Here is a 15768-nt window from a genome sequence, read left to right as displayed (position 1 = left end):
AAAAATCAAAACAAGACTAGGAAGACGTAAACAGCCATCTTTTCTGAATGTTTACTAAGTTATAGCATACACACAAAATGACTTTAATATTAAAGCTACCTTGAAATTGCATTCATGTTGAGCCTAAGTCAGCCATTAAATATATATAAGTATTTTTTTATAGAAATTCACCACTGATACTCAGTAATGCACAACAGTGCTGCTACAGCTGAAACTGTTCTGTCAGCTGTGCAATCCTTAAGGAAAAGCAAACCAGAACTGTACCTTCCCATTCAATCAGCAAAGCACAGTATTTGAAGATTTCCAACAAACTATGCAAAACACCTAATAGTTTCTGTGTGATGTAGACTTAGGATTTTCCAGGTACAAATCCACTGCCGGCAATGGACACACAAAAGATAATACCTTTGACACAAGAATCAATGACATCTGTGAAGAGATCAGCTATTAAAATGCAAGTGTGCTTTAACTAAAAATGAGTATTGGTATACATCAATTTATCCAGGAAAGTATTTTTAGAAAGATACAGAACAACTTGATTTACAACCTAAGCTCAATTATACCCACTCAAGGAACAGATGGAGCCAGGATTTTTTTTTTAAAGTAACTTTTTAAAAAGCTATAAAAATAACAGCAGTACCTGAAGTCTACCTCATCAGCATGAAATATACTATACTACAGCTACCAGCAGTGGGGGACAGCAATCCATTTCACTCCTTAATTTCAATTTAATGAGTGCTAGTCCTAAATACCTTCCAAGTATTGATTAGTTTTTTTAAAAAAAGACTTATCTTGGTATCAAATGGTTACAAAAATGAAAAGCCTAGAGCATGCATTAATACTTCACTGCACTTCACTTTTAAAAACAAATCTGGTCAAAATGGCAACTATTTTTGATACCCCATGCACATTTTGAATAATTTCAAGTACAACCTTAAAAATTTACTCCTGTTCTTTCTTTAAAAGAGGCCTTGTACTTACTCAAACCTGCAAGTACAAAAACCAGTCCTACAGAATTGTAACTGCTGTTTTCTTAAATGCTCACACCAGCCCTAATGACAGCTGGGGCTATTTGTCGTTTAAAGTGTGGAAGGGGGGGAACCCTCCACAAATTGATTAAAATGGCAAATGAATCACAGGTACATTCTTTCCCTTCCTACTAACCCCACTCCTTGCTCTGCTCTCTCATCAGCTAAGGCTCATTAGAGTTGACATTCCTGTGCTCCTGCTCATCTGATGTTTGTTCAACAAACAAAAGATCATACCTCCTACAGATCAGCTATGATCTAAAGGTAACCTAGACTTAACACACACCTGATATGTGATTCTCATTCAGCATCAGACTCTCCTAGACAACCATCCACCCATGCTTCAGCTGAGGTAATACAGTATCCTCCAAAGGCTTACAACCATTACTGTCTCTCCTATCTGTCATAGCCATATTTTTCTCATCTTTTCTGGGCAAATCTCACAGTTGTGAAAGATTATACTTCCTTGCTAGACCAAAGTTGATATTTTACTAACTAGAAAACTGCTGTGTAACAATTATTAAACTGCAATAAAGGCCAGTAAGATTGTCATAGATAGCCCTAGCTTCTAACACTCTTCATGGTTCCCCATCTGATTAGAACTTCAAATATCTGACTTTCAACCTCGGCCTATCTACACGCACTGAAAAATACTGTTTTAATGCACCTTTGACTGTACATGATCTAGGAATTCTTCAGTAAGCAGTAGGGCTGAGCCAAATATTTGTGGGGTTTGAAACACATGGAACTCTTGTTCTCACATCAAGTTTGACCCTAAATCCCTCTCCAGATACTAGTTAGGGGAAAGAAAATATACAGAAGGGAGCAGTGGGAAAGATCACACTAGCTCTGCCCAACATTGCCTTTTTCATCACTTTCCAACCGGTGATATTGTGAAGCAGAGAGATGTTTGTATCTGTGGAGGCTCCCAAATGGAAAACCAAGGTTCTCACCCACAGAAGCAGGGAGTCTCCATGGATGCAAAAGTCTCTCTGCTTCACACGGTCACCATTTACAAACTGTAAAAGTGATGAAAATAGCAGGGTGGTGGTGGTAGAATCTTCATCCCTACTCTACCCACCATATGTGTTTACTTTCCCCCAACATTGGAAGAGGGCTCAGTATTAATCATTAATATGTACTATTATCATCATCAAGCTCAACTAGAAAACAGTCACTGAAATAGCAAGTGAACATGATTTAAAAGTATAACCATGCAGAAGACATGATAAACTATTCAGACGATACATACACATATTATTTACAAATTGCATCTCAATGTTGAATACTGTTAGCTTCAAATTAGCAACAAAATAAAGCAAGAGCTTTCAGATGAGACACTTGGCTTAGTCAAATTCACGGTTTGTTAGAACAAGTGGAGCCACCAGAGTCCACACGTAGAGGACTATGCCAATCCAGCTGGAAGAGATCTTCACCCAGACAGATGGCCACTTACTGGTCATTGATGCAGAGGCAGGGTCAGGGCTGAGAAAGAGGAGAGATAAAGTGTTAGCCGACTCATTTGTGGAAGAGAATAACTACTTTTCTCTTGATCATCACTTATGTTCTTAAAATTGAAAAAATTATGTAAGAATAAAATTCACTGCCACCGATATGATAAGTGGGAGAGGAGATTATGAATCCAACATTTGCCTCTCTGCCCACTTCCACCCCTACAGGTGATCAGCACTGATAATGTCAATGAAATGTAGTCCTGCAAGATCCACATACCTGTACCAGTTGGTTAGGGTCATCATGATGTAAAGCGAAGCAAGAAAAAGCATGAAGTGAAAGAATGAATAACTGTAAGTAACTCCATCTCTCTCATTATCAACAGCACGGTGCAAATCATCTCCTTCATCAAGAGAGCCTTCACTCCTGGGAAGTCCATCTTCTATCAGTGTTGACTCATCACTGGTTAATGTCAGTTTATTTACCTGACTATTATTGGATGTCCGAATGCTGCAGTTAAAAAGTAGTTAGTGTCACTAGATGTCCTTTTTTTTAAAAAAAACTGAAAATTGGAAAAGGTTTTCCAAAAGTTCTGCTCACCTTGAGTACAGAACACACATTAAGAACAGGATGAGGCCTACAATTCCTTGGGCATCCCACCAATGGACAAACTGACCCTTACTTGGAGTGCTTGTGGAATTATAGCCAATTATGTTCAGCAAGCTTGGATTGCATTGTCTGTCTAGATCAGTAAAGACACAAAAAACTGAAAGTCGGATTATTCTACACAAAACAATTATTTCTCACAGAAGCAATGTCCAACATAATAATATACACTAGGTGCTAGCCTTTTACACTGCTCGAAACTGTTTTTGAGCTGTTTGTTGTGTAGCTTTCCAACTGCAATGAAATACAGCTATGGCCTTTCCATACAAAGGATATGGGATTAACAGTGCTTTCTTTGAGCACTGTACTAGCAACATCCCCATGCAATAGAAGGACACTGGCTAGTCTTGCTACTGTGTGGTGAGAGAGCAAGTGTTCAGAACAGTGTTAGAAACTGATATATGAAAGCTAGGAGATAAATGGCACCTTAAACCTAGGTCATGGGCACTGCAACGGAGTGTCTAGGTGCACTTTTTTTAATAACAAGAATACAAAGCTGAAAATGAATGAACCGCCCACCCTACAAGAAGTCTTTTGTATACCAAAACTGCAATCCTAATCATGCTGACTTGGGAGTAAGCTTCACTCACTCTAAGAATCATTTAGATAACCACAGATTCTCTAAGAATCAATTTATAGCATTCTTCCTTGCACTCTGAAATACTTTTTGTTTAACAGTTTTTTGACCCTTCAAAGCTTCAAAACATTCAAAAGTTTTAAATCATCCAAAGTAGGTGTGACAGCAATAAACAACGGAGTTCTGCCAGAGTCACTTCTGGATCATAACAATAACAACAACAACATGAAATCTCCTTACCTGGCTCATTGGTCATTGCAGCCCAGGTTAGATACATTGTATAAACGGTGATCACAGATGATTGTAACAACCCAGATCTTGGTTGTGATTCCTATATGCAGACAGAAAGCAAAACAATACAGATAACTGCATATTGTGCTGATTTTTCTTATGTGATCACAACTCAGCACAGGGAGGGGGAGTAGGAAATGAATGAATGGAGAGCAGAGGAAACCAACTCTCCATTTACTTATCCCCCCCACTCCCCTGCGCAAAGCTGTAATTACAGGCCCACCAGACTTCAGGAAGGTGGTGTGACGGCTCTGGCAATGTCCCAGAGCCCTTGTGCCTCCTTCCCAAAGCTGGGTAAGCAGTCCTTCACCTTGTGAGGTGCTGGGAGCAGTTCCAGGGTTTCCTGGATTTATATGCTTTTGCATGTATGCAGAGACTACCACACCCCCCCCCCCCAGAACCAAATGCTTGCATAAGATGTGAATTAACTATATGTAGAAATTTGACAAACGGCTGATGTGTTAGCCAGATTCTTATGAAAACAAATATCCGCTTAATGTAACCTCATACCTGGATTTTAGGCAGAATTGACATTACAGATGCTCCAATGCACAGCAGCATATTGACACTGATAAATGCCTTATTTTCAGAACAGCCATCGGGCAGAGTATAATAGACATAAAATAGGACAATTGCCACCAGAGACAGAAGATAGTTTAATGCTGTGGCAGACAGCAAAGCTGTGAAGAAGCAAACAAAACTGGATTCAGGTTTTATTAGTACTTTTGAAGGAGGCTCACTAGAGCAGTGATGAAAAATAAATCCTATGGTACACTGTTGGATAAGAAAAGTGATCTGCTGGATTAACTTCAGTAGGCAGACTAAACTACTATTGCCTCTAGAAGATCTGGAAAAACTGAATCAATCCTCAGTAATTATAGTTGTTACTACAGCTGCATCAAGTCAGGCACAACTTTCTCCTCTTCTGACCCCATGTAATCAATATCATTATTATGCTTCTGGAAACACCAATTCCCTCTTAACCATGGTATGTTGGGGATGGGAGGGATTCAGACTCTCAGTTCCGCACATGCACAAAAACACACCCTTCCTTGGTCAGCAACTAGCGAATGAAGAGCAACATCAAAGAGTTCTCAGGTCATGACTCCTATAACTGAAATTTGAGCACAGCATGTCCCAATTTTAATAAACAAACCCTGTGATGCTGACCAACAAACCACTACATACCTGCATACCAGCATCTTGAGTTTCCTTCTTCCATCTTTTCGACCCAAGATTCATTCCAAGAGTGGGCAAAATCAATAAGTAAAACCAGCTGGATAAGAATGAAGCAGAAAGCACCAGCCATGCCTACATAAAACCACACTAGGAAGAAAAATAATTAATATATTAATTTTCATAAATAATTTTTCTGTTTGAATTGTTAGCATGTATTGAGTGATTCAGAGTCATCAGGGTAAAATTTACTCGTAAAATAAACTCTTAAAGAGTTTGACAATTAAAAAATAAACAAGGCTATGTCCCCAGGTAGCTTATAATCTAAAATTATAAGCTACCGGGGGACATAGGAAAGCACAAGGATTTAAGAGATAAATATGAGTCTGTGACTACACACACATAAAACTAGATTCTTTGGGAATGAGAATTAAGGGATTATGCTGAAGTAAGGAACCTCCAGCCTGCAGGAGGCCAGATTTAGCTCAATTTGGCCCACAAAACTGTTTTCCCTAAACCATGGCCACCTGACATCATATAGGATATCAGGTATGAGGCAGGTACAGACAGCATTGGATTAGCTGTGTAACTGAGCTCAGCATGGGGAACTCAATTGGACAGCTGATTGCTGAGGAATGCATATTTGCCAGTCCTAAACTGGCAATACCCCTTGTGCTATGGTTTCCAAATGCCCAACAATCAGCTGGCTGTTGGGCACTTGAGAATCGCTGCTCAAGGGACACTGACAGGTAGTTGGGACCACCCATCTGTCAAAAGTTGGCAAACTAAGGTAGGGACTGATCTGACCTGTCAGGCCAGAAAGGTCATGCCAAAGTCCTACGCATCTTCTCCAGTGTGACAAATCAGAACATTAAGATCTGTTAAATAAGAACTCAGTATCACATTGAAAGCTATTGGAAACAGTTTCTGTGCAAAATATACATGACTTTCAACGCAATCATACCTGTTGTAAAGGGTCCTTCTGGAATAAAAAATGCTCCAACTGTAATTGCAACAGCTGTGATGAATTTAAAGAACCAGAATCTGAAATATCACCAAAGAACCATCAAAGTTAGGGTATCAGCAGTATTTTTAAAATTTGTACTTTACATAATATACTGTATGCAATATTACATATGATCTCTTCACTGACCTGAAGCAACAGCCTTCAGGTTTTGTTATTTATATACCTTGTGCAGGAAACACAAGACTACAATTTATCTCTCTTTCTATCTATATCTATATCTATATCTATATCTATATCTATATGAATGAATTTATGTACCACCCTATACCCAGAGGTCTCAGGGCGGTTCACAGAATAAAACCAAAATATAAAACCAAAATACATAATCAAAATAAAAACAACAATCTAATAACCACCACCCCAAAAAAAACCCCACATTTCAAAAGGACATAGGATGTCAATCAAAGCAACCAAAGGCCTGGTTAAAAAGGAACATTTTTGCCTGGAGCCTAAAGGTGTATAATGAAGGCACCAGGTGAACTTCCCTGGGAAGAGCATTCCATAGATGGGGAGCCGCTGCAGAGAAGGCCCTTTCTCGTGTTGCCATCCTCCAGACTTCTCAAGGACGCACACGGAGGGCCTCAGAAGATGATAGGTTCATATGAAAAGAGACAGTCCTTGAGGTATTGCGGTCCTGAGCTGGTTAAGGCATTATAGGTCAAAACTCAGAAACTACCGTATTTTTCCGTGTATAACACGCCACCATGTATAAGATGACCCATTTTGGGACCGCAACAAAAGGGGGGGTTGACCAAAGTTGTGCTTGGGGGGAGGGAGATTGCCCACAGTTGCTGAGCTTTTTGGGGGGGGGGTCAGCACTGCCAATCGCTCTACAGCCTGTGCGCCAATCAAAATTGTACACATTGCTGCAGCAAACAATCGTCTGCACACACACCGCCAAAAGCCCACCTGCACACTCAGCACAACAACAGAAGATTGCACACACACCTCGATGATGCCGAAAATAGCACGCACCATTGCCAAAGCTGCAAACAATCATCAGCAGGCCTTGCCACAGCAACCTATCACATGCCCAATCGCCGCTGCAAATTTCATGCTGTCTGATGACAACAAACGCCCATCCCCCCTCTGCTATCCGTGTATAAGACGACCTGCTATTTTTGCATATTATTTCATAGGAAAAAATATTGTCTTAAACACAGAAAAATATGGTAATCAGTAGCCAGGGCAGTTGGACCAGGATCATCATAATATTCTCAAACCATCTTGCATGAGCAACCTGGCCAATGAATTCTGCACCAGCTGAAGCTTCCAAACCGTCTTCAGAGGCAGTCCTATGTATAATGCATTGCAGTAATCTAACCTTGAGGTTACAAGAGCATAGACAACAATATTCAGGCTATCCCTGTCCTGATAGAGGCATAGCTGGGCCATCATTTATTCTTACCCATTGTGTATTGCTGCCCTTGGATCACTGCTGCTCTTCACTTTGATCATCATTAAGGAGAACAGGAGAAAGAACATGGCCATACCAAAGCACACCCGATATACTGCTTTATAGCCTACTAGAACATCACAATTCACTTGGCCATCACAAAATCCAGGAATCTGTAATGAACAACATAAAATATATTAACATATGTCAATGAAGCACCCAAACTCTTTGTTTTGTTAGGAGCCGACTATGACAGGATTAATTTAACATCTCTTCATTACTTGAAATTTGTACAGGTCTAAGGTTCTCACAAGCCAATGTTAAACTGAAGATTTAAATACATAATATATATTTAAATACATAAAATATACATAAAATATAGTCCCCTGCTTTCAAAAGCCACATACATACATACATGTATGTATACTCCTGGTCTGAAATAATAGCTAACTAATACAGGAAGAAGGCAAGGTTTTACAGACAACCATTATGCTAAATGTTAAAATACTTCAATGAAAGGCAGTCATAATGAGAGAACTGCTCCATAGTTAGGCCTTAGCCTATGTAAACAAAACACTAAATAACATTCTAGAATAATAGGAGGTGCGGATACAAAGATGCTCTCTAGAACAAGCAATGCTTCTGAAACGTAAGAAAATGCAGGTCAATCCCAAACTACCGTAGCAGTGCCACAATAATTCTACCATAGTTGTCTCAAGAGTAAACTGACCTTCTTCAGCTGTTCTTCCATTCCTGGAATTAACATCACACATGCAACACCCACTCCAAGGAGCAAGAACAGAGCATATATCACCCTTGTTATAGTGGAATTATTTCCACTGGGGCAGCACCGGCACAGCAGACATGGGGCACTGCCACACAAACATGGTATCTGATGAAAGAAAGGGAGGAGTATGAGGACAAAATAAAAAGTTATGCTCCGTTAATTACGCGGTTAAAATGTTTAACTACTGGTTCTGATGTCACAATATTTAAGGATCACACTCCTACTAATGTAATAGTTGTAATCTCATATTCTGTATTACGTTTTCCGGTATACCCATTACTGCAAAGGCCATGGCTTTGATAGTAAAATGTGTGCAGATATGAGCAGTAGGTCCTTGGGCTCTTGATTCAGTGCTATAACACTAATAGAAGCATGAACAAGTCCTGCAAAAAAGCAAAGGTGATGTTGCAATGCTGCTTCTCAGATGGCTCTGTGATTGCCCCATGTACAGCCAAGACAGTCAACAGACTGTTTACAAAAGTTATTAGTTATGCTTACCAGGGCATATAGTGATGTATACCATAGCCAAGAAAAAGTATATGACTTACAGGTTAGTGGAGATTTGTTTTTACTTTATGCCTGAATCAAAGATATATACTGAATTACACACTCTACTTCAATATCCTCAGAGGTGTAGGGAAAAATATACGACAAGCTCTTACTCTAACTTCCAGCACATTAGGAGGAATGCACAACAGTTAAATCAGCAAAAGTTACGCAACATTCTATCAAGTTGCCCAGTCTGACCATTGTAACTTTCCACTCTGCCTTTATTATTCCATAGCAGGAATTTATCCCAGGGAACAGGAAAAAAATCCACAAATTTCAGTCTAACAAAACAATATTATGAATTTCTACTAGACTGATTTGATTCTCTCTTACACGCCTACAGATGATCCTACTTTAATGCAGGGTTTGTCAAAAGGAGGTAGAAGCCACACTTTCACTCATAATTTTCAGTTCGGTAATCCCACATATACTCCTAGCATGGTGACTTAGCATACACTGCGGTATAAGATGGTACAAACATTTGCCAGATGCCTTGGAACAATAAACGACCCTGTAAAATTAGAGATGACGAAACCCCACCACACACAAACACCTTTCACATTGCAACTTCAGAACCCCTTTATAGAGACATTCCTAAAAATGGCCTTAGGAAGCTATCCACAGAGGAGGAAAGCATGAGGACTGGATAGAAGATGATGCTGGGGGGTGGGGGAGCAACTACCTAGATAGCAAACTGCCCTCCAGGAAACAAGCGAGGAACTGTCAAATTTCAAAGGGCCAGTGTTTAAAGAGGCAACATCACCAACCCAGTGCCGGATTTACGGATAAACAATCCATAGCTTAGGGCCCCACTCTCTTGGGGGGCCCCAAAAAATTAAAGGAAAAAACACACCAGATGTAGATTTCCAAAATATAAGATAAAAAAACAAAAATAAAATAAAACCTACATACAGCAACAGTGTTTTGTGTTGCGCAGGCTCCTATGATGTAAGTAATGGGTCCCGCCTGCTAGCCTGCTCCCTAAAATATCACATATAAAGGGCCCCATAACCTTCAGTAGCTTGGGGCCTCCTCAAACCTAAATCCGGCCCTGCACCAACCCATTGCTTTCCATTACTAAGGGTTTTTAATTTGGGGTGCATTGCCATTTTGCCATAGCACCTGCAAGGCGCAGACAACAGGGTCGAGACGTTAACGCGCCTCCTCCATCAGTTCTAGGGCGTTGGCAAACGAAATCATATTATATATGATTTAAACAAAGGGGGCGCATCACGGCCAGGGAGGGGCCGCCTCGCCGCAGAGAAAGGACAGCGCGCGGAGATGCATGGGGGGGGGCGCAGTCAGAGAGCCCCCTCACTGCGCCTGCGCCTCTGGAACTGCTGCTGCTGCTGCTGCTGAATAGCCGCCCCCGCCCCCGTGACTCCCTAACCCAGCGAAGTGGGGCCCCGAAGGAGGAGGCCGCGGTTCCGGCCACATTACCCAGCTCGCCATGGAGCAGAGGCCCAAGACAGCCCCCATCTTCTTCTTCTTCCTCTTCTTCTTCTTCTCCTCGCGGCGGTTGAGTTGCGCGGCAGCCCTTTAAAAATGGAGCCAGCGGCAGCACCGAGCGGCGAGGGCTTGTTTACTCTCCAGTCTGCTTCGCTCACTAACCACGAGCTTTGACAGGCAGCGGCGCGTCACTTCCGGGCTGGAGGAGGAAGAGCCGCCACTGGCCACCTCCCCCCTCAGTGCGCAAGATTTAGTAGGGTAGACTCGCACAGGCTTCTGACTTCTGGGTTACCTTAAAAGTATTTTATGTTATGCTGTTTGGTTTGGTTTGGTTTGGTTTTTGCGGCAAAACAGTACGGGGAAAATCCAGGGTTTAAACGTAGGTGTGACTGGGCAGCAATGTTTCCTGTCCCCATTCGCTAATTGTAGCTTTAATGTATTGTTAATCTTTTGTTAGAAGCCGCCCAGAGTGGCTGGGGAGACCCAGCCAGATGGGCGGGGTATAAATAATAAATTGTTATTTTTATTTTATTTTAAAACCTAACCTCAACAGAGGGACGTGGGTGGCGCTGTGGGTTAAACCACAGAGCCTAGGACTTGCCGATCAGAAGGTTGGTGGTTCGAATTCCCACGACGGGGCAGTGGCGTAGCGTGGGTTGTCAGCACCCGGGGCAAGGCAAGTAATTTGCGCCTCCTAACCAGTGGATTTGCGCCTCCTAACCAGTGGATTTGCGCCCCCTAACCCGTGGATTTGCGCCCCCTACCCCTAACCCCCAGATGTTGCGCCCGGTGTGGCCGGCCCCCCCTGCACCCCCCACGCTATGCCACTGCGACGGGGTGAGCTCCCGCTGCTCTGTCCCAGCTCCTGCCAACCTAGCAGTTCGAAAGCACGTCACAGTGCAAGTAGATAAATAGGTACCGCTCCGGTGGGAAGGTAAACGGCATTTCTGCGCTGCTCTGGTTCACCAGAAGCAGCTTAGTCATGCTGGCCACATGACCCGGAAGCTGTACACCGGCTCCCTCGGCCAATAAAGTGAGATGAGCGCCGCAACCTCAGAGTCGGCCACGAGTGGACCTAATGGTCAGGGGTCCCTTTACCTTTTAACCTCAATAGACAGAATCCAGCTCCTCCATCTCAGAAACAATCATGCAGCATGTGGTTATGATAGCTGGAGGGCTGTCCAAATTATTGCAGTTTTGAAAGTTTGAGTCCACTATTTTGGTGGTATCTAAAGATAAACCAGAATCTGCTCCTTGACCTTAGGAACCATCATGCCAGTTTTGGCTACTATATCTTAAGCAGTGTCCAGTTCAATGCAGTTTTCTAAAGGTTCAGTTCATCATTTTGCTTCAACATTGAAACCAGGAATATACAAACATAGACAAAAACCTGCCCCATTACCTCAGGAATGACAAAATTGGTTAAGATCTCTCAGGAGGTGTCCCAATGTGTATGAACAAATAATCAAAATATATGATGGAGAACCTGTGCTGTATTTATGGTGTTCTGTTATTTTCCCGCTATTGTTTATTGTTTGCAGGCCACTAGTGGCATTTATCTAAAAACTCTTGCATGTGTAGTACATGATAATAATAATTTATTTATACCCCACCCATCTGGCTGAGTTTCCCCAGCCACTCTGGGCGGCTCCCATTCGAGTGTTAAAAACAATACAGCATTAAATATTTAAAACTTCCCTAAACAGGGTTGCCTTCAGGTGTCTTTTAAAAATAGGCTAGCTGCTTATTTCCTTGACACCTGATGGGAGGGTGTTCCACAGGGCGGGCGCCACTACCGAGAAGGCCCTCTGTCTGATTCTCTGTAATCTCACTTCTCGCAATGAGGGAACCGCCAGAAATCCCTCCTTCAGGTATACAAATGCATTCTAGTAGCATTAAGCAAAACATTTGTAAGTCCATGTCACCTGACATGAATACAGGAGCGGGGAACACATTTCTTGGAGAAAATTGTAATGTTTTTCATGCCTCTCAGTTTTCCCTGAAAATGTTTCCCACCTTCCCTGCTACTTCCTCCGCTGAATTTATTTCTAGAGGCCAACTGAGAAAGATGACACCCTAGCTGTGGATGGGGAGGGGGGGATCAATAGCTATGGAAATGATAACCCCCGATTCTTCATCTCCCTTCATGAGGCAACTGCAGGGCTGAAAACCATTGTCCCCTCAAAACGTGTATTTCTGCCCTTACTCCTAGAGGTCAGTCTAAGCCAAGAAATGGATGAGCCCTTTAATGATGACCAGCTCCTAAAATGTACACCCTCCCTAGGCTAAAGCAGATTGTGTTTTTCCCACTCAGGGATGTCAATTTGAAAAGTGTCATCTAACTAGCATTACCACCATTACCCAGAATGTATTTGTGTACTGAATATCTCCCTAGATGGCATTTATTTATATATAAGCTGCACGTACAGCAGCATCAGTACAGATGACGGCCGTTATTTTCAGCAGGGCAATCATTTCCATGACAACAACTGTCTGTGGCTTTCCAAAGGAAGAAATGGATTCTTAGGCTACAATCCACTACTCTTTCCTATTGAAGTCAATTAGACTTACTTGTGATGAGTCATGCAAAGGATTGTGCTGTCAGTAAACAAATGTTCCTTTTAAAATGCAAGTGAAGCCAGAAGTTCTTAGTTTAAACAAGATCAAACACTGTACGTTTAATTCTGACCTTGAAATACATACAATATACAGGGAGCAGCCTGTTTAAAGAAATAGGCTTGAGATGGGGTAAGAGCTTTCGGATTACTGTGCTAGAAAGTACATTCCATTGTTCTCTGAGTGCTGAACTGCTTGGAAAAACACACAGTTGTACAAAATGTAAAAGACTCAAATAAAACAGTGTGTCAAGTGTTCCTTTAGTAGCTGTGTCAGAGACTCCCAGCAATGTGTCACAAAAGAGCCCAGCATCCTACTGTGAAGTTATTGCAAGACTTAAAGCACCATCCTAATTTTGATTATCATTCCTAAAATAAAGACCCTTGTGTGATGTGTCTTGGGTTCCTTGACACTGTCTTTTCTCCTATTCCTTACTTGCCCTATGTGGGGAACGCTAATGTAAATGAGTTTCGCTGCTTACTATAACAAGGCCTGGACAAGGTCAGGGGAGGCCTGGGTTGTTGCTGGTGGTACTGCCACTACTAACAACTAGGGAACCATACTCCATCCTAGTGGTGGTGCTGCTGCTCCAGCCTCTCTCACACACCACCACTACATGTTTGCGAAATGTGCACAGTGGCAAGCCTTTCTTAACTATATTGGGCAGGGTTCAATCCTGATTGAAACCCGTTACCATACAGGAAGGAAGGAACACTGAGATTTGGATGTAGCAAAAAGTCAAGCCTGCTTATTTTCTACAAACGAGTATGTTTCACCTCCCTAATCTTTTGCGACAATTCGTTCACCTGGAATTTTACCAATGGCAAATCAGGTGTGGTTGAGAAAATTTGAGCTATAACGTAACACCTTAGACCGTTATATGGTTTGCTTTTACCCAAATGTATTATTCAAAATGCTTCTCGGGGAACATTAATTCATTTTGATAAGGGGCTGGACTGCTACTGAATGCTATCTTGGGAAATATATTTAAAAACCCAACATTGTCAATTGGGTGAAACAGTCTATAAGAATTTGCTACATTTGCACTCTACCCAAATGTGTTGTGCCTTAAAGTGTGGGTGTACTTCTTTTGATGCTCAATATTTGTCAGTGGCTTAGTAGCCATTGTGCTAGTTGGATACTTCTACTACTCATTTACCCCCAAGAAAGAATCCAGCAACTTTCCTGTGATTACACATCCCAAGCGATACATTGTATCTTCTATACAAACAAAATCTTTATTTGACAAAGGCATGTAACCTAAAAATAGTCTGAGGAATCTGGGTATTTTTGGCCGTGGCTTAATAGGTCAAAGTGAAACCAAGACAGTTTAATTCTAAATGGCCTTGAAGCTTTGCTCCTGATATCAAAGCTGAGCTTATACACAGATATCAAGTCCAGATGGTACTTAAATTAATCTGGCTTCTGGATACTTTCCCTGCCTTACCATCTTAAAGTAAAAGTGTTTCCAAATTCTGTGCATGCCAGTTACTGACAACATGAGCAGCATTTGCACATTTCAAATTAAGCCAATAGGCAGGTCTTTTGGCTTCTGTAAACTTTTCCTGGCTCCAAAAGCTGTTTGCCATGATATATATATGCAGAGTAGAAGATAAAGGCCATTAGCTGATCAGATCTTTGCACTGTGACCATTATATTTTTTCTGTTTTTTTAAGGAAGCATGTTTATCTGATCTGTAGAAAATGCAACTTGAAAAAAGAGACAATGCATGTATTTTTGTAAACTAAGAAAAGAATTATATATATATATTTATATATATATAATGCATGTTTATTTAAATGCTGAAAACTGATTGTGGCGATCACACAGGGTCCCCGGACGTTTGACAGTCTATTGATCCCTGTGCCACCACTGTGATTGCTTCCCCGCTGCCACCAACCCGTTTCTCTCGGATACACACGGAGTCCAGACAGTTGTTAACATTAAACCCAATAAACAAGTTTATTTTATAAGCGTTAACAAGTTTATGGTTTCAGATAATTTTTCTTGTCAGTTTCTTAATCTTAGTTTCTTTACCGGCCTATACCATCCTAATAACTTCTAACTGATTATTCCAACTATCTGACTCCTCTAAACAGATTCTCTCACTCTCTCACGTAAAACTATCCCAACCCACAGACTTATCCTCCCTTTCTCTTCTCTAACACAAGACTGACTCCTTAACAACACAAACTCTAACTTTAACTCCTCCCCTTGGATTCCCACTTGCCAATCACTTCACACTCGTTTAACCCTTTCCTTATGACCCTGCATAATGTCACCTAGGAGGGCAAACGCCACACTGATCAATTCCAGATTTCTCCTTAGAATATGAGAGTTTATTTATATAGAAAATTTACCTCCTACTTTTCCATTGCGTGATAACCTTTGAGATCTTTTCCAGTTCTATGATCCCAAAGAAGGTTTACGATAGATTGAAATAACACACACAAACACATGTTCACTGAAACCTACACAGCCTGGCCGTCCTTATGCTCCTGACATGATGGATGTGCCACAGAGTGCTTCCTTTCAACTCCACTGTCTCAGGAAAACTGGCAGCTGGAGCTGGGTGCTCTTTCTGACAGGGTGGGGCAAGCAAACTCCCTGCAGCTCCTCCTCCTTTCTGGCTGATGGATGGGGCCAGGCTGGTCCTGCATTCACTGTGTTCTTCTTCCTGCAACCTCTCAGTGACACTTTGGCTCCAGGGTTTATTCTAATGTGCAGTTAGACACATTTTGTGCAGCATCCAAA

At 41.7% G+C, this 15768-nt stretch overlaps 1 protein-coding gene across 1 annotated transcript; it reads right to left on the bottom strand.

Moving 5' to 3' along the window:
• Positions 1-37: 37 nt before the first annotated feature.
• SERINC1 (serine incorporator 1) lies at positions 38-10589 on the bottom strand. Its single transcript, XM_082216141.1, has 10 exons — positions 10390-10589; positions 8344-8505; positions 7626-7786; positions 6155-6234; positions 5203-5340; positions 4525-4694; positions 3964-4054; positions 3081-3222; positions 2760-2990; positions 38-2513 (listed from the first exon to the last, which is right to left on the bottom strand). The coding sequence occupies exons 1-10, from the start codon at positions 10426-10428 to the stop codon at positions 2375-2377; spliced, it is 1353 nt and encodes a 450-aa protein (XP_082072267.1). The 5' UTR covers positions 10429-10589; the 3' UTR covers positions 38-2374.
• Between the last annotated feature and the right edge of the window lie 5179 nt (positions 10590-15768).

The sequence above is a fragment of the Podarcis vaucheri genome (genome assembly GCF_965113315.1).
Source record: "Podarcis vaucheri genome assembly, chromosome: 3".
Classification (NCBI taxonomy): Eukaryota; Metazoa; Chordata; class Lepidosauria; order Squamata; family Lacertidae; genus Podarcis; species Podarcis vaucheri.
Note: the sequence above shows the minus strand (reverse complement) of the source record. Positions and strands in the feature narration are given on the sequence as shown.

Bases quoted from the DNA above. Each gene is read 5' to 3' on its own strand.
- SERINC1 (XM_082216141.1), bottom strand. From the start codon at position 10,428: ATGGGGGCTGTCTTGGGCCTCTGCTCCATGGCGAGCTGG. The intron at 4,695-5,202 runs GTATGTAGTGGT...GCTTCTTCACAG, and splicing joins CTCAAGATGCTGGTATGCAG to CTTTGCTGTCTGCCACAGCA. The intron at 2,514-2,759 runs GTATGTGGATCT...CCTCTTTCTCAG, and splicing joins ACCCTAACCAACTGGTACAG to CCCTGACCCTGCCTCTGCAT.